The following is a 24,300-nucleotide window of genomic DNA, read 5'->3' as shown; positions in this document are numbered from 1 at the left end:
TGCAACGCAGGGATGGTCTCAGTCCAAGTCATGGATGGCTGCTCACAAACAACTCCCCCCCCCCCCATCACATTCTATTGACTCTACACTTAATTAGGCAAAATTCCAGTTTTAAGAATTAAAACGTTCAGGTCAACCGTCTTGCAAAGAACATCCCCCTCATGCTTCGCGGGCTTGAACGAGCGGCCCCATCCTCTGCTTTGGAACAGAGGTGACTTGGACATTTGAATGGAACTCCGCGGTAGTTCCGTGACATCCACTTCCGTTGACAATGCCGATTGATTGTGGTGGTACACATTTACACTGCTCGGTGGTCTTAGGCGGTTGGGGGGGGGGGTAGTTTAAGAAACTTGAACCGTTGTTTCTAAACTATGAACTAAACAATGTTTTATTTTATCAGGTAAGGCCCACTGAGCTATACAGATGTTTTTCAGAAGCGACGTGGCGACAAATGATATCTCAACGAAGTGGCTCATCACGTGACATTTATAGCAGCCAAATACTCTAAGCGCATGTTTCTAAATGTGGAGGGAAAAACTGGAGGGCCCGGAGGAAAATCCACGCGACCACGGGAAGAGAGACACGCAAACTCGAAACATACAGCAGCAGGCGTCAGGGCTGGGATCGAATCGACGACCTCCTGTGTACCAGGCGAGGTAGTCAACATCTAGCCACCGTGATGATGATGAGAGACACAGACCTCCTGTGTACCAGGCGAGGTAGTCAACATCTCCTAGCCACCGTGATGATGATGAGAGAGAGAGAGACACAGACCTCCTGTGCACCAGGCGAGGTAGTCAACATCTCCGAGCCACCGTGGCGCTTCAGCTGCCGCGCCAGGAGATCGAATCGAAGCGGCGACCTCTGGATCGTGAGGTCCGGTGGTGCTGACTGATACGCCGCGTAGCCTCACGATCTGTACGGCAACACGGACGATATTGCTGTCGTGTTCCTCGTGTAGATGGGACCCTACAATGACCGTGACCACCTCATTCTCAAGAGAGGCTACCCTCCCTCATGAACGGTGGCGCAGCGGTTAACGCACTCCACCGTAACGCTCGCCACTTCCCATTCCCAAGTCACGGCCGACACCAGTTGGGTGAGCGATATCGGAACCGGGCCTGGGCATTCCCTTTTCTAACCTGCACTGACCAGCGTGGTGAAGTATGGTCAAACACCCCCCCCCCCTCCCACACAACCAGGACTGAAATGGCATGGAGAGGCTTTTATTCAGCAATGGATTGTCAAAGGGCCGTTAAATAGTAACCGGACTGTATACACTTTCCATAATCTCATAATCTCATTCATAAAAGTGCTTTCAACTGTGCTTATAGAATTAAATATAGATGCACATCCATATATTAATGCAGAGATACATTACATATACACACACTCTCTCAAGACAAGGGTTCCCAATATTGCCTCGAAAAGACTGCTGGGGCAAGTGCTGTGAGCGAGTCGGCATGGCGCACGAGGGGGTGATGTGGCCAGCACCTCGCCCGGCCGCCTTTGTCTCTCCGCAGCTGGTCACTACGCACACCGTACCAGGTACTTACTTAAAGCTGAGTCGACCTAAGGCAAGGACACACGCTATCACACACGACGAGGCCCACGCGGAGAGATACGCCACACAGACACGTGTCGTGAATGACAGCGTTCCAGATTAGCGTTGATGGTAATGTATCCCCTCGCATTGACACCGCCGTATGTAAGATGTCTTCTCAGGGCGGTGAAATGCCACGTTGCCCTCAAGTCGTGACTAATGTTACCAATCTGCAGCGTGTACTATAGTGTTTGGCACGTGTCGTGACGGGCACTGCAAGATCCGACCGTGTCAGTCCGGTGCTCGTCTGAGCTGCATTGCCTTTTGGTTACCGAACGAATACAATCTCAGGTCGCACTCATCACACACAAAGTGCTTGCTACCAGAGGTGGGACAAAGTCATTGTTATGCAAGTCCAAGTCGAGTCGCAAGTCATCAAATTCATGACTCGAGTCTGACTCGAGTCCAAGTCACATGACTCGAGTCCACATCTCATAGGTGGGACAAAGTCATTGTTATGCAAGTCCAAGTCGAGTCGCAAGTCATCAAATTCATGACTCGAGTCTGACTCGAGTCCAAGTCACATGACTCGAGTCCACATCTCATAGGTGGGACAAAGTCATTGTTATGCAAGTCCAAGTCGAGTCGCAAGTCATCAAATTCATGACTCGAGTCTGACTCGAGTCCAAGTCACATGACTCGAGTCCACATCTCATAGGTGGGACAAAGTCATTGTTATGCAAGTCCAAGTCGAGTCGCAAGTCATCAAATTCATGACTCGAGTCTGACTCGAGTCCAAGTCACATGACTCGAGTCCACATCTCATAGGTGGGACAAAGTCATTGTTATGCAAGTCCAAGTCGAGTCGCAAGTCATCAAATTCATGACTCGAGTCTGACTCGAGTCCAAGTCACATGACTCGAGTCCACACCTCTGCTTGCTACTAATACGCCACAAAACCTCGCTGATCTCGTCAAGGCGCACAAACCATCGTCACGCGAGCTCCAGTCAAACTCGCAGAGGCCGCGTGGGCGAACCATCGAACAAAGGCGGTGGTCACCGCATCGCGAGGCGCTTTCAGATGCGCTTTTGCTGCCGTCTGGAACGCTCTTCCGTCCGATGTTAGGAAGCTACTGGAGCTCTGCACTTTAAATCATAGAGAATTTAACCTCATTTCTTTAGAGCTGCTGTTTGTCTTTAGGTTGTTGTCCTTCCCCGCACATCCGATTAGCGCGGTTGGCTACGTACGGTTCGAAATAAGTCTAACATACATACATACATTTCTGTTTAGGTGGCATGATCACAGGAGATGAAAGAAGGTGCGTCACAGAGAAAAACAGAAGAATAACACCGGTGAAAGATGTATAATTTAATGGGATCTATATTGAAAAATAAGAAATGATTAATGACAAACTAGAATTATAATACTGCAGCGCTATGCATGCAGGTCTGCTCTGCTGTATGCAGACGAGAAGCCACAGAAATGTGTTTTTTTTTCGAAGGATGTTAAACATTTCACGGGCAGACACAAGATTATGACATGAATGCATTACTGATAGCAGTAGGGAACACAACAAGTGTATTCACGTGAATAATTACAGAAAGGTAAAGTTAGATTTCTCAGACATGTAATCATACGGAAAAAAACAATTTTTCAATCATTTATCCAGGAAAGTAAAACTAGGTTTAAGGACTATTTTGTATGAGGGTAATGCTGCTTCGTTAGGTTTATATTTTGAACTGTTTTCAGCCAATTAATGACGAGTGTGTTTATTATATACGTGTGGGAGGAACCCGGAGCGCCCAGACACAACCCACGTCGCGTGCAAGGGGGAAACGCTCTATCCCACCACCCGTACAGATGGAAACAGATGGCGATGACTCCACTTGCTGTCCTGCTTCCTTCTCTCCTAGAGCCAGGGCATGGCACCTCACAACATCTGTGAGCTGGTCCACCAACTCTCGCTGCTGTCTCCACAGCGCTGCTGGGCTTAGAGGCCACCACCACGAGGAGCCGGGGAAGACCGCCGATTGAGGTATCGAAGGAAACTTGAACAATGGAGTTGCAACTGGGAGGAGTATCTGATGCAGTGTTCTTCAGAAGATATCACGGACAGAGCTGAATGGAAGGAAGTCCACGATCGCTGGTGTCTTTGGCTGGAGCGCCTGTGGCAACTTTATTCCTACAGGCATAACTCTTTTCAGAAGTGACCTGGCCACACATAATAGCCCAACGAAGTGGCTTATCATGTCGAAATGTATAGCAGCCAATGGAAAAAAATCATCGGAGTCTCCCCGGTGAAAGTTTTTCCTTTTATGTTCATTAAAAAAAAAAATCTTATTTATTTTTAAAAGAAAATGCAAACTATCAAACTGCGTCTGGCACGCAAACTCAAGCTGTGCAGGAATATCGATCTGCGTAATGTCATGCAATGACATTTGCATGTTTACATTTTAATGCTTTGATTTGAATGTTTAATTGATCTTAGCGATGTATCTTCCACTGTAGTTTTCCACCTTTGCCGAGCCCAGCTGGGGCTGGACGCCAGTGGAGAATGAGATTCGTAGCACATCGGATCCTTCCAGAATACATCGCCAGGTTTAGGAATAAATCATTGTGTTCCAGAATAAAACATTGCGTTCCAGAATAAAACATTGGCTTCCAGCATGAATCATCGAGTTCTTATAAATCACTGGGTTCAAGTGCAAGTCGTTGGGTTCAAGTGCAAGTCATTGGGTTCAAGTCACTGGGTTCAAGTGCAAGTCGTTGGTTTATTTCACGATAAATCAAATGTCTATGTATGCCATGCAGATTTCATATTTTTTAAATTCGCGACATTTTGCGTATTAGCCATCTGACGACGATACGCGTACATATATGAGATATGCGTTTAGAATTTTTGGTTTGAAAATCTGAAAACTGGTTTTAATTTGACATTTCCTTCCATACCGATCCGAAAATGTGATGTTACAGGCAGTGACGTCACTTCTCTGGCATCACTGCCACGCTTTTACTGCAATGACATGACGTTATTGTTGCATCTGATTAAATACGAGAATGTTTACGTTACAAAAATTATTTGACCAATGGAACTGTACGATAAAATGTGCCATTGTTGTGTATTACACTAATAATTAAACTTAAAACTCGCATCGCACACATCCTTTGGACATGCCCGTCTGTCCATCCCTCCCTCACAGGCAGCCAGCCAGCCAGCAAAACCTTTACTCTTATACAAAGCCCTGCCGCTCTCTCCACCTTGATCCTGCCGTGTCTGTGTCGGGTATCCCAATTCATCTCGACATCTCGCTTTGTCTCTGCTTCCATCTCTCTCTCTCTCTATTCCTCTGCCCCCCTCTTCTGCCTATCCCTCCCTCTATTCTCCCTCCACTCTGTCTCAGGGCTCTTAGCGAGTGGCACCTATGAAGGCCGACACGGCACACGAGGGCGGGGGTGGCCAGCAACCACACCCGAGTTTACACACAGCGCCAGGTGCCCATTTAAGGCTGAGTTGACCTAGGGGAGGCCCAGGATCGGTTCAGATATTCGGCACTGTTATTGGTCGTCAGTTGGAATCTAACTCGCACACAGAAGCATCTGTGACGCGTCCTCGTGTTACGCGCTGAGATGCCTTCGGGTGTGGAACAGCATGTCCAGGTAAACAATGGTGAAAGTCATCCGTGTGTGGTGTTTGTGTACTGGTGTGTGTTGGTGTGTGTGTGTGTGGCCTTCATAGGTGTTGGCTAACAACACTTACCCTAACAGCCTGTTAAGGCAATACGGGGATCTTTGTTTGGGTGTGTGCTGTTTGGATGTGCATACGTGTGTGTAATGGTGTTGATGTGTGTGTACCTGGTGTGTCATTGTGTGTGTTGTATTGTGTACAGTACTGGTGTATTTGTATCATGTGTGTCTATTGCATATTTGTGTGCAAACGGCATATTGATGTTTGTGGACTAATTGAGGTGGACTAGGTGTGGAAATTATAGTGAGTTCTGGTGGTGTGGTAGTGGTGGTGTGATGGTGTGGTGGTGATGGTGTATTCTGGTGGTGTAGTGGTGATGGTGTATTCTGGTGGTGTGGTAGTGGTGGTGTGGTGGTGTGGTGGTGATGGTGTATTCTGGTGGTGTGGTAGTGGTGGTGTATTCTGGTTGGGTGGTGGTGGTGGTGGTGTATTCTGGTGGTGGTGGTGTATTCTGGTGGTGTGGTAGTGGTGGTGTATTCTGGTGGTGGTGATGGTGTATTCTGGTGGTGGTGATGGTGTATTCTTGTGGTGTGGTGGTGGTGTATTCTGGTGGTGTGGTAGTACATTCTGGTGGTGTGGTGGTGGTGGGGTATTCTGGTGGTGTGTTGGTGGTGTATTCTGGTGGTGGTGGTGTGTTCTGGTGGTGTGGTGGTGATGGTGTGTTCTGGTGGTGTGGTGGTGGTGTATTCTGGTGGTGTGGTGGTGATGGTGTGTTCTGGTGGTGTGGTGGTGATGGTGTGTTCTGGTGGTGTGGTGGTGGTGGGGTATTCTGGTGGTGTGGTGGTTGTGTATTCTGGTGGTGTGGTGGTGGTTTGTTCTGGTGGTGTGGTGGTGATGGTGTGTTCGTGTGATTGATGGTGGTGGTGTGATTGTGTGGTAGTGTTAGCAGTGGTGGTGTGGCAGTGTTGGTGGCGGTGTGATGGTGTGGTAGTGTTAGTATTGATGGTGTGGTGGTGTTAGTAGTGGTGGTGCGTTGTGGTGGTTGTGGTAGTAGTAGCTTAGTGCTGTGGGTATGCACACGAATATTCTCACCATCTCTGCACCTACCCGCACTTGGGCTGCACTTTCTCAGAGGTGTTCCACTGAATGTGGATGGAGGATGAGAGAGAGAGAGCGAGAGAGCGAGGAGGCGTTGTGAGGAGCGAGAGAGAGGAAAGCGAGAGAGAGAGAGAGCTACGTGGGGGGAGAGAGGGAGGGAGGAGAGAGGAGGATGGATGGATGGAGGTGATGGTCGCAGACATAAACCCGAGACGAAATCAATTGTGAAAGAAACCACACGGTACTGAAGAGTCCCAGTGCCTTATCGATTAACAACAATATCTACACACGCAAAAACATTATTGGCATGTCCCAAATAATGCTGTAACAGCATCAAAATGTGAATTGACATTCTAAACATTACAAAAGACGACTTACAACAGAGAGCACAGCGTGCAATAATGAAGACGTTCAGCGTCGTCGAATGTGGTGGTGCTGACAATATTAGCTCATGTCACGCATGGAGCAGTTCTGAGCCCACGTTCTCACTTGGCAATGCGTCTTCGCGTGAGACGTTTCTTTAGAAACTCACGATAACGCCTCGGCGAGTCACATCGTGGTGAGTGAGACACCTTGTTGAGGCGAGGCAGCGTGCGGATGAACACCACAGCGCTCTCGACGTGGCCGGACCCCGAGCAGCTGCACACACATAGCGGGGCACGGTGATTGTCTCACGGAGGAAGAAGCAGTCCGCCTGAGATCTCGATCACCAGTCTGTGGATCTCCACGGCATTCCCTTGTTGGACTCTACGCCAGTCTGTATTTATCTCGTTAGTATGCAGCTCACTCTGTGACTCTCTATGGGTCCCTGTGCGAGTATATGGATCTCTACACGTCCGTATTACAGTATATTGGTCTCGATGTGAGTCGAAATTCTGTCGGTAATAAAGAGGTCACTGTGCGAATCTCTAAGTACCGTATAAGTGGGTCTGTACAAGTTTATGGTTCTCTACATTACATTCTCTCGGGCTCTATATGCGTCGATGTGCATCTCAGGAATATGTGTGTCACTGTGAGTCTCTGTGAGTCGACGGGCCCCTATGTAAATATATGGGATGTGTATCTGAGTCGATGCATCTGTATGAGTGTCTCTATTTGTGTCTGAGTCTAGGGGTCTTCATGCGAGACCATTGGTCTTTGTGGGAGTCTGTGTCCCACTCTTTCTGAGTATCTGCATCTGCGTGAGTCTATAGAATATTAACACAACGTGAATTTGTTATAGCATCGACATTTTACTGCATCCCAGGAGGCCGAACAGCAAGAATGGGCATATTTGTGTTGCATACAGAGAGGGTCTGAAGCCTGAACTTGACTATCTGAACCAACACAAATAACATTTAATGAGACCTCCATTCTCTCTCCACATTTAGAATAATGTGTTTTAGGCCTTCAGCCTCTTGGCTTTCCAGACCAAAATAATCCAGTAAACATGCAAACTCTGCCTTGGTTCCAACTCTTCGTGGTCTCATCAGTAGAGTCAACTTTGTCAAACAAATGTTGCTGATCGATAATATGGATGAACAAATGTTGCTGTGTTACTGTTTGTTATTGGCACGATTACTCCATGTACACTCTGGGACGCCGTTAACGCGAACGCTCATGTACAATATTCAACATGTGACATGGAAACGCAACACATTCGGCATTAACACGTTGGCCTGACTTATACAATGTTTACACAATAGTTGACCTTTCGGACTTTGGCAGATCTTCAGAGAGCCCAGAGAGGAAGCGAGGTTTTACGGATAGTTCAATGAAACACTAAAAAACATCAGCTCCGCGTCTTCGCAGTGCTAAGTCAAGGGATCCATGTGCACGAGACGTGAGAGCTGGGACGTTGGCGAGGTGCGAGGACGCGGGTTCCAACACCTCCTGGAGGAGACGCGACACGCGCGTCTCAGGAGTTCGCGCCAGGGGGCAGCAGAGCACAGCCGGCGAGAACTCAACACAACCACACACACAGACACACACACAGACACAACCACACACACAACCACACACACAACCACAGACACAACCACACACAACAACAACAACCGCCATTCGCCACTAAGTGGCGGTGACGTCACCACGACGCTTGTGCCAGGCCAAGTGCACCTTGAGGCCACGTGAAGTGTCGAACGCCCGCTGGCAGGAGGTCACGGGGCAGACCCAGCAGGTGCCACGGGTCGACTGACCGAGATGACCGAGATGACTGGCTGATGCACCACCTGTGCCCCCTACTGTGCCAACCTGCTGTGCTTTAGCCACCCGGCGCTCCGCTCGTTGTTGTGAGCGTCGCTCCTCCGCCCTCCGTTGTTGTTGGAGGGCGACTGACCGAGATGACCGAGATGACTGGCTGATGCACCACCTGTGCCCCCTACTGTAACCACACACAGACACAACCACACACACAACCACACACAGACACAACCACACACAGACACAACCACACACAGACAAGACAATATAGATACACAGATATATATACGCCGATATATACCGATACAATATATACCTACGAACCCAGCGCACCGAGTTCGATTCCCGCTCACGGCCAACACCAGTGACGATTATCATGGGCCTCCCCTAGGTCGACTGTGCCTCAAATGTGTACTTGGTGCAGTGTGTGAGCATCGCTACTGTGGAGACGAAGGTGGTCGGGCGTGCTGCTGGCTACTCGCCCCCTCTCGTTGTCGCCTTCTCGCCTTCGTCGCTGCTTGCCCCAACAGTCTGGTCTAGGCTGGACGAGGGGTCTGTGTCTTTGTATATTTCTAATGCTTTCAATAATGGCCAGAAACGTCACCGATATTCATTCACCATTGCAGGCCCCACACACTCCGTGCTGGTTGCCGACGAGCGTGCTGAGTGATGGCTCTGTGCGCGTGCACGCCACTGCGGACGCAGCAGCAAGCGGCTTGACGAGATAATTCGTGGAATAACCGGATTACAAGAGGCGGTGCACCCTCCCCCCCCCCCCAATTCTGGGTAACGGTGAGTCTGATTGTCCAGAGAGGATGGTATGAGTCACACGTTCGTTTATAATGCCGCTGTGTTCAGTGATCTGGGAGTGGTGGTACGGCAGAGTGCCCACTTGACCGTATCCCATGTGCACGTCATCTCTTAAAAGTTTTCGAAAAGTGTACTTTTCATATTTTCTGATTTAAATGTAGAGTATTTAGATGTAAATAGCTTTCACTGTGTACGTATTAACTGTAATCACTCCACTTAGAATATGTTGAAGAATACTGTAATTTAACTTGAACAAACATACAAACAATGTGTGACGTTCCATTTACCCGCCCATCCGCAAGTTTCACATCCAGAGTCGATTTTCGGATTTTTCAGAATGAATCCGAAAATCGAAAACGTTTCTCATTCACACCGAGAGCGTTTACAGAATGGACATAAAACAGTTTCATAAAGAAGGGTCGTTGCCCGAAACATCCCTTAACATATTTTCTTTGAACGCCGCACAGTTATTGACGAATGTGTGGAATTTTTATTTTTTAAATTTAGCACATGCTTTGCACGTGACCTTCAACATTTATTGGAAACTGATTTGTTTTCAATTTACATTTTGGGTTTTCCCAGTTCCCCTGCTCCCCCCTGCGAAGCGTGGACTTGAGAGGGAAAGCCGCAGGAGGCTGTCAAACAGAAACCACCTCTCGTCCAGCGGCACACGTGGGGGCACGAGGTGGACCTCGCCACTTCCTCCCCCTCCCCATCTGTTTTCGCAATGTCCGTTTATTAGTCGTTGTAAAATCGAACCGATAATTAATCGGTAATTGATCAGCTCAGCTCTATCAAAGAAAAAAAAACCCGTATAGCCTTCACATACTTTTGGGGGAAGTGCTGTTAGCGAGCACCTTCAGCTCTGCCACAGACACACAGTGAGTACATATACTTAAGTAATGTTTAACTTTCAACAAATGCTTAACATGTGACCTCTTTCATATACCTACTACACATCTACCAGTAAACGTACAACGTTGTGCCAACGTTGACCCAACGTTTTCATGTTTACTGAGCTGGCCAGTGCAGAAGAGTAGGCCAAATACACGTGCCCTCCCAGAGGGGTTCTCTAGAGTGCTCTGTAGTTCGGTGGCTTTCCACCAACAGAGGGCTGCATAATTGGAAAACAAATTTGGTTTTTTGAACGTTACATTTGGGCTGGGTTTTCCAAGCTCTGGACTCTTTCACAAAAACAGGGACACAGAGAGGGGGGGGGGGCTAAGGGGTGGCTGTCAAACCAAAAACATATATAATCTGCAATATGGGGGGAGAGACGGGAGGGAGGTAAGAAATAATAAACATTTGTAAAGTTCACACTGCACGTAGTGCTACTCTACTATCAGCCTGGCAATTGATAACATTTCAGTCAAATAAAAAGTCCCGTGTTACAACCGACGTCTGGCATTTTCCACAAACCCTCACCTCCCCACGCCGGCGGGGGGTGCTGGGGTGGGGGCGATTATAGAATGTCCGTAGGCGATTCCCGTAAGCCGAGCCGGCACGGCGGTGCCAACCACAGACTCCCTCCCTCGCTCGCTCGCTCCCGCCACGCTCCATCACCCCCAGTCCTCGATGGGGGCGTGTGCGGCAAGACAGCCGTGCACACAGGCAGTCTCGATGCTACGCCGACAGTGTGTCTGGCTGTGTCTGTGTGTCTGGTTGTGTCTGTGTCTGGTTGTGTCTGTGTGTGTGTGTGGCTCTGTGTGTGTGTGGCTCTGTGTGTGTCTGGTTGGTTTTGTGTGTGTGTCTGGTTGGTTTTGTGTGTGTCTGTGTGTGTGTCTGGTTGTGTCTGTGTGTGTGTCTGGTTGTGTCTGGTTGGTTTTGTGTGTCTGGCTGTGCCGGCGTGTGTGGCTCTGTGTGTGTGTCTGGCTGTGTCTGTGTGTGTGTGGCTCTGTGTGTGCCGGTGTGTGTGTGTGTCTGGTTGTGTGTGACTGGCTGTGTGTGACTGGCTGTGTGTGTCTGGCTGTGTGTGTGTGTCTGGCTGTGTGAGTGTGGCTCTGTGTGTGCCAGTGTGTGTGTGTGACTGGCTGTGTGATTATCGCCACTAGTGGGGAGTGGTGGTGTAGTGGTTAGCGCGCTGCGCTACGAACCTGGGGACCCGGGTTCGATTCTCGCCCAAGGGACAGCACCAGTGACGATTATTTTAACCAGTCCTGGGCCTCCCTTAGGTCGACTCAGCCTCAAATGGCTGCCATTCCGTCACCATTCTCGACCGCGTGCCTTTTTGTCATGGGCATACTGAACCATACTGAACCATACTGAACCATACTGAACCATACTTTACTTCACCACGCTGGTCAGTGCGTGCTGGAGAGGGGGTTGGTGTCCAGGATCATTTCAGATGTCACTCGCCTCGTGGCCGGTAATCGAACTCGTTTCGTGAAGCAGCACCGACACAATCTGTACTGTATCAGTGTTTACTGGGCTTCTGTGAAAAAGTGCTTTAGAGATCATCGGATTCCTCCAGTATAAATACATATTCTGAATGTCTGTATCACCCTCTCTGTGTGTCTGTCTGTATTTATTCATGGCTCCCCCGAATCACTCTACCCCCAACATAAGCTATGAAATGTGTACAGTTTTCTCACGTGTGTAAGAAGCTGTGAATATAGCCGTCCGCAATAATGCCACTGTAAAATAACGAGAAAATCCATCACAACGGGAGTATTGTTCATCCTGCACACTCACCCTCCTCCCCTCTGTGGACTATGCGCCTGACTTAATCCAAGAGTGGGCGAGTGTCACTGCTAAGAATACGAGGGCTGTGTGCCGGCTCGCTTCCACGTGTCCTCACATTCCCAGCTGCCCGATGCGGTTTTAGCGCAAAAAAAAAAATTCGAACTCAAAAAACATCGTACAACAATCGCTCCACTCAGCCAGTCTTATAATATAAAAAAATATATAAACATAAATATATAAACATCTCTATCTCATTCTAACATTCAACTTCATGCTAATTACATTATTCTTCGTATCCCCAGGATCTTAACTAGATACTGTAGTGAAAATAAAATTAGAAGATAACTGTATAACCATTCGTAAAAAAAATCGAACTTAATACCCTTGAAACTTCACCTGAATGCACACATTTAAATGGGTACAAGCTTTCACTGATAGCTACCACCAGCTAATAATCTAAGTTGTCTTGTGGTGGTTGTTGTTGTTGTTGACTTGCATCCCACTGGGATTTTCGCACGCAGCGTTGGTGTACGGTGCTTTTTCTGCAATATTTTGTTGTTTTTTCTTGGATTTTTCTGTTTGCACTTAGTCACATAGTCACTTTAAGATGTTTCCTTGTTCATGTTTTAGTTTTTTTTTGTTGCGGTTGCACCCGATTCAAGAGCCGAATGGCTCACAGGGCTCTACCTAATAATACATGAACTTGAACCAGCAGGCAGGCGTGATGGTGCTGGCTGCATCAGCGCAACGTATCGCCCATCCACATGCTGGAATATTCATCTCCAACAACGCACGGGGCTGTGCTGCTGAACCCTCGGGAAGTTTGATTCGCGTGACGTCGTTATTCATTGGCTGTGTCGGAGGGAGGTGGGTTCACGACACACATTCTATGTTCGCCATCTGATCCCCAAACAATCAATTCTGAATCCTCGTCACGATCCATGGGCAGATAGAACCCCGTATGTATCCACTGCACATTCCGTAATGTTTCCACTTTCCTCTGCCTTGTGCCAATATATTCAAGTAGTGCCACATCTTTCTGGCACCAACCTCTTACGTCATCTTCAAGCCAGGCCTTAATCATGATGCCCTCATTAGATTTTCACTCGCTCACATCCATTTGTTCTACTGTCAGTCCAATTCCAAGCGTGCATATATGCTTCTTTGCGCACTCTGTATGCAGCTTGAAATGTGCAGATTGCAAACGTTTCGCACATTGCTATGGATTTGCACGGAGTGATGACATTAGTTAACGTGTGGTAGTGATGGTAGAAGCTCTACACAGCGAGATGTATGGATGATTTCATCCAGCAGTGGACAATGGCCAATGATAGCTTCAAGTTCGAATTTATTTTTGGTTTTATCAGGTCAGATCTCAAGAGACCAGGATAAGACGCCAACGCGATGTGGGATGTGGGAGACGTCATCACGCAGATGTACCTGGTAACGTCACCGCGCACGTGTTAGGAATCCAGCCAGGCAGGCGTGAATCCAGCCAGGAAAACTTGTTTTTTCCCCTTATGATTTGATGGGGCCTGCTGAAGACGCGTGGCCGCATTCGCAAACGTTGCTTCCTAAAGTCACGTGGTCTCCTGAGGACACGTGGCCTCCGCAAGAGGCTGAGTCACACGAGCACGCGGGGCCCTGAGCTTCCCGTAAACATGACGTCACACTTCCGGAGGGAGGGGGGTGCCCGTGACGTCGCAGCCCCTCACACCATATAAGGGTAAAAGGAAGTGCGTTGGCTGGCGTCACTGGAATCGCCCTGACGTTGACACGGACCACGCCTACCACGTGTGTGCGTGTGTGCAGTGCGTGTGTGCGCGTGTGCACTGGGTACCTGGTGCGGCGTGTAAACATCGCCGCTGAGAGACAAAGGCGGCCGGGCGTGGTGCTGGCCACCCACCCCATCGGGTGTCGTGTCGGCCTTCATAGGTGCTCGCTAACAGCACTTGCCCCAGCAGTATGTTAAGGCTATACTGGGGATCTTTGTGTATATTGTACGGAGGAAAATCCCCAGTTCTGTTTTTTTAAACTTTACACGGCATTGTAATTTTTTTCTCCCTGTGGGAAAAACCCACCGAGAGCCTTCCAGCTGCAGAATACAAATAAACAAATTATAGATCTTCAATTTGATTAAACAGATTCCGCAATAACACTGTGACATTAATTTTTGTTGAAAATTTTGCAACGTTTTGGGAAATGGGCCTTCTACATAGCGTGTAAATGATGGGCTTAATTTGTGTGCGCTCAAGAAAGGTCGCTTCCCATCACATTGTGTATCTACATTGTGTATCAGTTGTTTACTTTGTGGCCGCAGTGTTATTGACGAATGTTGTATTGTGTGCTTGTGCATCACACACAGCCAAAAGCAGCAGCTGCAGAACCAAATAATTTGATTCATAATCAAGTTTTTTATGGTTAAATCGCGTAAATGTGTCGTCAAACCCGCCACCATTCGACACAGTCAATCAGTGAGGTTTGTCTCGGAAATCAAAACGTGCCAATTATGTACTGCAGCACACCAGTGTGTTAGAGAGTAAACCCTCATTAGCTGTGTGGGGTGGTGGCAGATTCGACGACACATGTATATGTATGCACTCTAGCCCAAACAAAACCTCATTATAGATATTGGTCGCGAAAACCTACCAACCTTTAAGCGGCTTCTCAAACAACATTTTTTTTTTTACTGAACGGATCTCTGAGCTGGGCTCCGCCGCTCAGGGTCGCTGCCTTGGGGCGAGTGACAATTGCGCACGTTACAAATCAGCATTATTAAACCAAATTATTAGATTCATTCCAAAATCTTGCATCGGATTGGGGACGCCTTCATCCAGCAGTGGATGGACCATGCCTGATGTTGATGGTAATAATGAAGTTAGGTTAACAGCAATTAACATGACTACATGGACATCGTGATGTGTGTGCCAGCATTGGTAACACGTTATACATGGCCTCAAGTGTGTATTCAAGCTGCGTGTAAATGTATTACAACACATTATGGCCTGGACACATTCCGCCTTCCTTTATATCTTCGGATACATTTCCAGGTGAGGCATATTAACCCATTACACCCATACATTGCTACATCCATCAGAGGTTTGATTCAAATAAAACATGCATTCTATGAGGTCACTTTGGAATTAGTTTTTTAAAGCCAGGGTCAAGGTCACCAAGTCCGCTGCTTCAGATGTCACCACACCTCGCCATCGCTTCTTTCTGCTAGACTCCACAGTCGACAGCCGATATCCTAAGACTACTTTTACAATCTCATACAAGACAAAGGTCACCCGTGTAGCTTTCAACATACTGTCGAGACAGGTGCCGTTAGCGAGCAGCACCTACGAAAGTTGACATAGCACACGAGGGCGTAGGTGGCCGGCACCACGCCCGGTGCCCCCCCGTGCTGATGTTTACACAGCGCACCAGGTACTCATTTAAGGCCGAGTCAACCAACAGTCTCACCGCTAGCAGCATCTTCCTCTGGGCGCCACTTTGATGCCTGCCCCCCACGACGTCTGCACTACTTCCGAGGCTCTTCCCTGGCCTAACTTAGACGTCGCTTCCCCTGTATTGCAATACTCCTACACGTGCGCTGGTGTTCGGAATCCAGAAGCGTCTGGCCCTGTGTGTCTGTGTTTGTCTGGCTTTGAGTCTCAAAACACTTCCCGTCAAAACACAATTTAAGGGAGTGGTTCGCACGGAGAGCAGACGGATGACTCAGCAGAAGACCAATCCGAGACTCGTTTGCAACATTTATTTATTTTCAATCGTAATGAAGCCACACTCGCCACGATGTATAGCTTTCAATATGTAGACCGCGTTACGCGTAACAAATGCCCATTTCTAAATATACAGTGCTAGAATGCCTCTTTGGCAGAAAATACCAAAAAACACAACTGGCACATCAGGTAACAGAAAATAAAGTTTTTTTTCACTTAAGGTACGTAATTATCATTTATGTAACAGTAGCAGCTAAACACAAAAAAAGTAGCGTAATAATGTGGTCGTACTTCACCGTTCGACAGCAGTGATTAATAAATTCCACATTACCGTGGCATAGTTAGTCTGTAAATAAATCAAGACAACTCTCTCGCTGTTGACTTCCTGTGCACACGTGGCGCGATCAACGCCAGGTCGTACTCATATCAGCCACCCCGATGAGATGATGATGGTGAAGACGATGCTGATTATAGGCTTCGTTGGACAAGTGCTATATATTGTACTGTGGTAGTATCTAAACTGAGAGATCAAAATATATAAATATTTCTTTCAATTAAAATAATCCTATATACAGTATCATTTAATTTGTTCTATAAATTACCAATTAGTTGCAAAAAAGGGCACTGAGGACAAGGCTCTATCCAGCAACTGGGAGAAATGCAAGCCCATTTTTACAACTCCACATTGTCATGGCAGGTGCCAGTCCATCAGTGACAACACCACCGCTGACTTGTACCAATTACCAGACATCCTCGCGAAGGGTGGAGCTTATTTTATCTACCCCAGAGATGATGATGATGGTGGTGATGATGATGATGATGGATTGACGTTCAAGAGTCCCCACTCTGTCGAGACGCACACCATCCTTCTCGTCTGCGACATCAAACATCAAAGGCAACCGGAAGTGCTCACAACAACACGCGTGGAGTGGTCACGCCAAACAATGGGCTCTCAAGAGATCCCAAGCGCCACCATCGTGAATCCTTGCCGAGTGCTTGCAAAGTGTTAAGATTTTACACACAACAGGTCCATGTAATATATAGACTCGCACGAATCAAGGAAACCATACTCCGTTATGCCTGGCTGTCAAAGTCTACGCGTTCTTAACCAAAGCATTGCAGCCATTAGCACTTTTAGCACGACAGTATTTTTCCATGTATTTGCATTTTTCATTAAAAACTAAATTACAAATCGATTGAAAAATATTCACATAAAGCCGGTAAACGTTAATACATGTCAAAGTATCTCTTGTTTCAAAGACCACAAAATATAACCAGGAAATGATACATCTATTGAAGATACAAAAAAATGGTGATACAATGAATACAGTACAATGTGTTTGATGCAACATTTGTTTCACATTAGTCCGTATGATGGACTCCAAGTTAGTTTGACCAACCGCCGAGTTTAACACCGCAGAGTTGGTCATTGATAAATCTAAATCCTGGCATGGAACACCACAAATGGATTCGGACTATAAAAAAAAGTCCCTCCTCCAAGGGCCATTCCGCAATCCAATTATACCATGCCAGGCCAAGTTTGATAAAAAAAAATCCATTCCAGATATTGAGAGCAGTCCTCACTATTAAAGACACCACATCATCTAGATAAACCACTTACGCACTCAGAACGATTTGTAAATTGCAAGCAGAACATCGTGTCACATGGTGCAGAAAATTGTGGAAATTGTGAAACGTCATCTTGAAATTTGGATCCGTCTCGAATTCAAAGGGTCACCCTGCGCAGGCATATTAACCAGTGGTGGAAATTCCGCATTAAAACTAAACTATTTTTTTTACTTTACCAGGCAATGCCCAATGAGCTACATAGCTCTTTTTCCTTAGCGACGTGGCCACAAATTATATCCCAATTAAGTGGTTTATCACGTGAAAATGTATAACACCCAAATACCATAAACGCATTATTCTAAACGTGGAGGGAAAACCCGGAGATCTCCGAGAAGAACCCACGCCCCCACGGGGAGAACACACCACATAGACAGCAGCAGCAGCAGGCGCCAGGGTCGGGATCGAACCCACGACCTCCTGTAGACCAGGCGAGGTAGTTAACATCTCATAGCCACCGTGGCGCCCTGAACATTTCCATAAAGTAGTACCAATTGTATAACCCCCCAATCCCTGGGGGTGATTATGGGTTGAATCGACTCCCCAATGTAGGTTTTCTATTACTTTCCCAATGTGAGTCAGTCGGTGTAACCATAGTAACACATGGAATGTCTGCTTGTGAATAACACCGTGCTTCAACGAATGTCAGAGCATCAGTTAATCCGTGCGTGTGCCCGGGTGCCTTTAAAAACACAAACACAGATCTATAGCAGCTACGCAAATTGCATGTTACACGCGCGCGTGCGTGTGTGTGATCGGTGTGTGACCGAATTGGCAAATCATGACTCACATTTGACTTCGAAAAAAAATAATTGTCGATATGGATTTTGAAGTCAGATTTACACTTCACAGTAGTAAAATTATAATAAGACGTTTGACAAACCATCCATTACCGAACATCTTGTTCGAGTTGCCATGGTGCTGCTAACTCGGGTTTGGCTTGCGTACTGAGTGTTGGTCCTTTCTTACCGTACAGCAAGCGGGCAAAGCAACACAGAAAAAAATAACCACCACCACCCTCCCTTCCCCATCACCACCACCACACATTTTGGTGAACACTGTCGATATTTTAAAACACAGTTGTCGGCACCTTGAACTCCACGCTCCGCTCATCGTCAAATTGAAGACAAACAAATATCGACGGCGGCGGCGGCTCAAGGAGAGAGAGTCCGTGGCGAGACGCTCTGTTCTACTGCCGGATCCCCCACCCCCTCCACCGAGCCAGTAGTGGGAATTCCACGTTCATATGGCAGGAGCCAATCACAAAAATAGGACCATGTATATAATGACAGCTTATACAACTACACACACAGTACTGTATAGTCAAAGGCAAAGCGTTTATCAAATAAAACGAGTACTGGGCAGTGCCCATCACCATTGCTGGTGCTCATGTCCACAATCACTGGCGGGGCCCAGTCAGTCTGTAAAAGCAGTTCACGTCTCTGAACGTGGTGGCTACGCGTTTTACTAACCCCCTCACCGAGCCCGCCCACGGCGGGATGGGTCGCAAAGTCAACCACAGCCTGAATTCGAACATATGCACGTGTGCGCGTGTGCGTATTGGTTGGCCACCCAGCCAGCAGCGACACACACATATGGCACCGCTTACAACATTCAGCCTGTACAAGGCACTTTCAAATCGCCTCCCCTTCTGAGACCCATATATTGTCTATTGTATTACAAAAGGCCCCCACGTGTAACACTGCAAGCCGCATGAATCATCAGGGCCCCCCAACTCTGGCCTAGGAACGTTTCAGCCCCGCGGGTTTGCCGAGGGGTAGGAGTTTAATAAAAAAAATGCGGTGGGTAGTTGTTGTTGGCAGTGGTGGTTGAATACGTCATCCACAACCACCACCACCCACGCATCCCCCCGGGGGCTTAAAGGCTTTCTCATCAAAGGCGGAGTGGTGGTGACTCACGGCTTTTTTTCTCGAAGCCAAAATGCCTCCACAATTAAAGCTGCACTCGCTCGCAGGCCTCAAGAAGAGCTGTTCTGAAACCGGCTCGATTCCACGTCGCCACTTCCCTTGTGAGAACTGAAGCCCCCCACCACCACCACCACCACCTTTTCGGTGACTCCACCGAAACTATCAAATTAAGACCACCACCGAAAGCTCGGACGGCAGTTGCCGGTCCCTTTAAGGGAAACATCTATAAACACATAAATAATAATATAGGTCATCTCAAGAGAAATGCCTCCTCCTTTCTAAACATCTTTACATTCAATCTGCGGTCGCAAATATTCAATCGCACAATTTTCTTTAGCGCGTAAACATTACAATCTCGGTATTTCAATTTCCGACCATGCTTTCGTATTTTAGTCGTAGAGTGCTGTAGTGGCACGTACCAACACAAGTACCACCACAGGTACCACCACAGGTACCACTACAGTACTGCAGGACTCACGGTACTGCAGTGGGATGTACCATCATATCCACTGCTTTTGTCGCCACCGTATCCTGCTAATGTACCACTCAATTAAAACTTCAGATTTTACGAGACATTTCATATTTTAAATCGTAAGTGGGCACTGAACTTTGGGAGCCAAATCTCGATCGACGCCGCTGCATATCATCATCATCACAGCCAGAATTGCAGTCTCGAGAAGAATGATCCACGCGCCTCGATGCCCTCCTTGCCGCTCGTCTCTCGCCCTCCGCCGTGAGCACGAGGAGCTCAGTCCACGCAAGCCCTTCTCGACGCATCATCATCATCATCATCTCCATCATCTCCACAACCTTCATGGGGGAAAAACCCCACCGTCAACTCTCTCCCGTTTGGCCTCCTTCTCGTGGACGCAGCAGCTACTGCCGCTGCTGCTGCCGCTGCCACTTGCCGCGCCTGCCCGACTCGCTGGCTCGGTGAATCGCGTGACCTCCCCATCAAACGCCCGCGGCCATCAGAAGGCCTGCAGAGCCGTGCCGCCCTGGGTGGCCCCAGTGGCCAAGCGGCATCCTCTGCCCAGGTGGTTGAGGACCCTCTGCTTCAGCGTGTCCACCTGCTCTCTCAGCGTGCCCGCCGTGCCCGCGAGCTGCGCGTTGTTGGCCTTGAGCGCGGCCACCTTCTCCTCGAGGCGGGCGATGCGCTCCAGCTTTCTCTTGCGGCACTTGGACGCCGCGATGCGATTGCGCAGCCGCTTGCGCTCCACCTTCATCTTCTCCTGCGACTCCATGTCCACCGGCGCCGTGGCCCCGCGCCCCACGAGGTCGCTCACGGCGGCCGCCGCCGAGGAGGAGGAGGAGGAAGAAGAGGACGACGTTGACAAGGCGTTGGAAGGTCCTCCACCACCACCACCCTCGTGCATGAGGTCGGGCACAGTCTGGAGGGTCTCCTCCTCCTCCTCCTTGAGCAGCAGCTGCTGCTGCTGGGACCTGGGCAGGTACTGCAGGGAGGACGCGTGGCCCGCGCTCTGTGCGTGCGCGTACAGGGCCGACGTTCCGTACTCGAGGCCTCCAGCGGAGGTCCCCGCGAGGCCCTGCTGGAGGCCGCCACCGCCTGTGGACGCGAGTCCGAGCTGCGGCCCGTAGCCGCCGAGGTCCGCGTAGCAGGCGGCGGGGGAGGAGGAGGAGGGGGGCCCCTGGCGAACATCGGCCGCCGCGTGGTGCTGCGGCAGCAGCGGCGCGTAGCTGGGCAGCAGGTGCTGCTGGTGCTGCTGCTGGTGGTGGTGGGGGGGCTCGTAGCCCGAGCCGTGGAGCTGGCTCACCAGGGCGGGCGAGCAGGAGGAGGAGAAGGAGGAGGAGGCGGCGCTGTGCCGGATGTTCTGCTTGTGGAGCTCCTCGAGGGCGCGCACGAAGCCATTGGCGAAGTTGTCCTTCTCCTCCTCGGCGGCGTTGCCGTTGCCGCTGCAGCCGCGGCCGAAGGCGCCCGAGACGGCGCCGTGCAGCCCCGGGGACAGCGGCGCCGACAGCCCCGGGCCGCCCTGGTGGAGGTGGTGGAGGTGGTGCTGTTGTTGTTGTTGTTGCTGCTGCTGCCGGTGGTGGTGGTGGATGATGAAGCGCTCCATGTCAGAGCTCGACAGCCTCAGCATGGCCGACTCGGATGGAGAAGACGAGGTCGAAGACGACGAGGATGATGAAGATGCAGCAGATGACAACGTTGACGGCGGTGCGGGAGGAGGAGGTGGCGATGGTGGCGATGATGATGATGATGCTGAAGACACGAGGGGCGACGTCGAAGACGAGGGTGGCAGCAGCGGTGGACCACCCACGCACGCGGTGGCCTGCAGCACTCCCGGCAGCGGAGACGTCTGCGCGGCCGCCTTGCCCTGCCGGAGGGCGACGTTCTTGCTCGAGTAGCTGGCGAAGGCGCTCACCTGGCCGAACGAGTGAAGGCCGACCACGTCGTCGTGGTAGAACGGGGCCTCCATGGCCACACGTGGAGCGCGAGGGAGAAATGTATTCGACGAGGTTTTGCCGAGAGGTCCGCCGACTCGCAAGTGGCTGCGGTCCACGATGCAGACTCTGCGTGTGACGGGTCGTGTCGGTCTTCTTCGTCTTCAGCAGCAGCAGCAGCAATTTGACTAAAGTCTGCCCGCAGGGATCATCAAATCCTCTTGCTAATGTCGTGCCGGCGATACAAATCGGCTGTATTCGAAGCCCAGACCCGCTGTGCGTGCCACGCTCCGTGTGTCCACACACACAGCGCCGCTGCCGCTGTTCAGCACCCACAGCTAGTGTCGAGTCCTACGACTGTCGCCGCTGAAACGTGTCCAGACTAATCGATGTTTACAGCCACCACCTGACTGCTCGCTCAGCAAGGTGTGACGATGAATAATGGATGATGTTGACGTTTGACGATGGGTGGGGAGGGTTTTACGGAAACGTTGACGGAGCGCGCTGATGCTGCGTAGACGAATCGCAGCAGCGATCCGCGTGTGAGCTCAGTGCTCTGTGGCTCCGAGTCTTATATCCACACACCCACACACACGCCCCACGTGGTACACACACACGGACACGCCCCACGTGGTACACACACACACACACGTGGTACACACACACACGCGCCCCACGTGGTACACACACACGTGGTACACACACACACGCCCCACGAGGTACACACACACACGCCCCAAGTGGTGGACACACACACACGTGGTACACACACACGCACACACACGCACGTGGTACACACACACGCACGTGGTACACACACACGCACGTGGTACACACACACGCACGTGGTACACACACACGCACGTGGTACACACACACGCACGTGGTACACACACACGCACGTGGTACACACACACACACGCACGTGGTACACACACACGCACGTGGTACACACACACGCACGTGGTACACACACACACACGCACGTGGTACACACACACGCACGTGGTACACACACACGAACGTGGTACACACACACACGTGGTACACACACACACACACGTGGTACACACACACACGCACAGTCCCCTCCTCCCACCCCACCGCACACGGAGCGAGTCGCTCCCCACGCCGCGTTTCCTCTCCCGACGTCAGCGCGCTTCGATACGCATCCCAAGTTCCTCTCTAACTACACGGTAGTGGTCTCTTACTCTAGACTACACGGTAGTGGTCTCTTACTCTAGACTACACGGTAGTGGTCTCTTACTCTAGACTACACGGTAGTGGTCTCTTACTCTAGACTACACGGTAGTGGTCTCTTACTCTAGACTACACGGTAGTGGTATCTTACTCTAGACTACACGGTAGTGGTCTCTTACTCTAGACTACACGGTAGTGGTCTCTTACTCTAGACTACACGGTAGTGGTATCTTACTCTAGACTACACGGTAGTGGTCTCTTACTCTAGACTACACGGTAGTGGTATCTTACTCTAGACTACACGGTAGTGGTATCTTACTCTAGACTACACGGCAGTGGTATCTTACTCTAGACTACACGGTAGTGGTATCTTACTCTAGACTACACGGTAGTGGTCTCTTACTCTAGACTACACGGCAGTGGTATCTTACTCTAGACTACACGGTAGTGGTCTCTTACTCTAGACTACACGGTAGTGGTATCTTACTCTAGACAACACGGTAGTGGTATGTTACACTAGACTACACGGTAGTGGTATCTTACTCTAGACTACACGGTAGTGGTCTCTTACACTAGACTACACGGTAGTGGTATCTTACTCTAGACAACACGGTAGTGGTATGTTACACTAGACTACACGGTAGTGGTATCTTACTCTAGACTACACGGTAGTGGTCTCTTACACTAGACTACACGGTAGTGGTATCTTACTCTAGACTACACGGTAGTGGTATCTTACTCTAGACTACACGGTAGTGGTATGTTACACTAGACTACACGGTAGTGGTATCTTACTCTAGACTACACGGTAGTGGTATCTTACTCTAGACTACACGGTAGTGGTATCTTACTCTAGACTACACGGTAGTGGTATCTTACTCTAGACTACACGGTAGTGGTATCTTACTCTAGACTACACGGTAGTGGTCTCTTACTCTAGACTACACGGTAGTGGTATCTTACTCTAGACTACACGGTAGTGGTATCTTATTTTAGACTACACGGTAGTGGTATCTTACTCTAGACTACACGGTAGTGGTCTCTTACACTAGACTACACGGTAGTGGTCTCTTACTCTAGACTACACGGTAGTGGTATCTTACACTAGACTACACGGTAGTGGTCTCTTACTCTAGACTACACGGTAGTGGTATCTTACTCTAGACTACACGGTAGTGGTATCTTACTCTAGACTACACGGTAGTGGTATCTTACACTAGACTACACGGTAGTGGTATCTTACACTAGACTACACGGTAGTGGTCTCTTACTCTAGACTACACGGTAGTGGTATCTTACTCTAGACTACACGGTAGTGGTATCTTACTCTAGACTACACGGTAGTGGTATCTTACTCTAGACTACACGGTAGTGGTCTCTTACTCTAGACTACACGGTAGTGGTATCTTACTCTAGACTAC

General features: G+C 49.3%; 2 protein-coding genes across 4 annotated transcripts in view; both read right to left on the bottom strand.

Moving 5' to 3' along the window:
* The window catches only part of LOC144947706 (riboflavin-binding protein-like), a 28,305-nt gene extending 21,865 nt beyond the window's left edge, over positions 1 to 6,440 (bottom strand). Inside the window, exon 1 of one of the 3 annotated variants that reach the window (XM_078877010.1) lies at positions 6,337 to 6,440. Coding sequence is in view for 2 of the 3 variants with exons in the window: in XM_078877008.1 (XP_078733134.1) it covers positions 775 to 804 (30 nt within the window). In the remaining variant the exon portion in view is untranslated. Of the gene's footprint in view, positions 1 to 774; positions 926 to 6,321 lie in introns of those variants that run through there. The other 2 variants (XM_078877009.1, XM_078877008.1) reach the window with 2 other exon arrangements.
* Positions 6,441 to 15,746: 9,306 nt separating this feature from the next.
* Positions 15,747 to 22,328, bottom strand: LOC144947705 (uncharacterized). The gene has a single exon (XM_078877007.1). The coding sequence runs from the start codon at positions 21,712 to 21,714 to the stop codon at positions 20,248 to 20,250; it is 1,467 nt and encodes a 488-aa protein (XP_078733133.1). The 5' UTR covers positions 21,715 to 22,328; the 3' UTR covers positions 15,747 to 20,247.
* Between the last annotated feature and the right edge of the window lie 1,972 nt (positions 22,329 to 24,300).

The sequence above is a fragment of the Lampetra fluviatilis genome, chromosome 46 (genome assembly GCF_964198595.1).
Source record: "Lampetra fluviatilis chromosome 46, kcLamFluv1.1, whole genome shotgun sequence".
Classification (NCBI taxonomy): domain Eukaryota; kingdom Metazoa; phylum Chordata; class Hyperoartia; order Petromyzontiformes; family Petromyzontidae; genus Lampetra; species Lampetra fluviatilis.
The sequence above is the reverse complement of the archived record's forward strand: the minus strand, read 5'-3'. Positions and strand labels throughout refer to the sequence as shown.

Coding starts and splice junctions, on each gene's coding strand:
- LOC144947705 (XM_078877007.1), bottom strand. CDS start 21,714: ATGGAGGCCCCGTTCTACCACGACGACGTGGTCGGCCTTCACTCGTTC.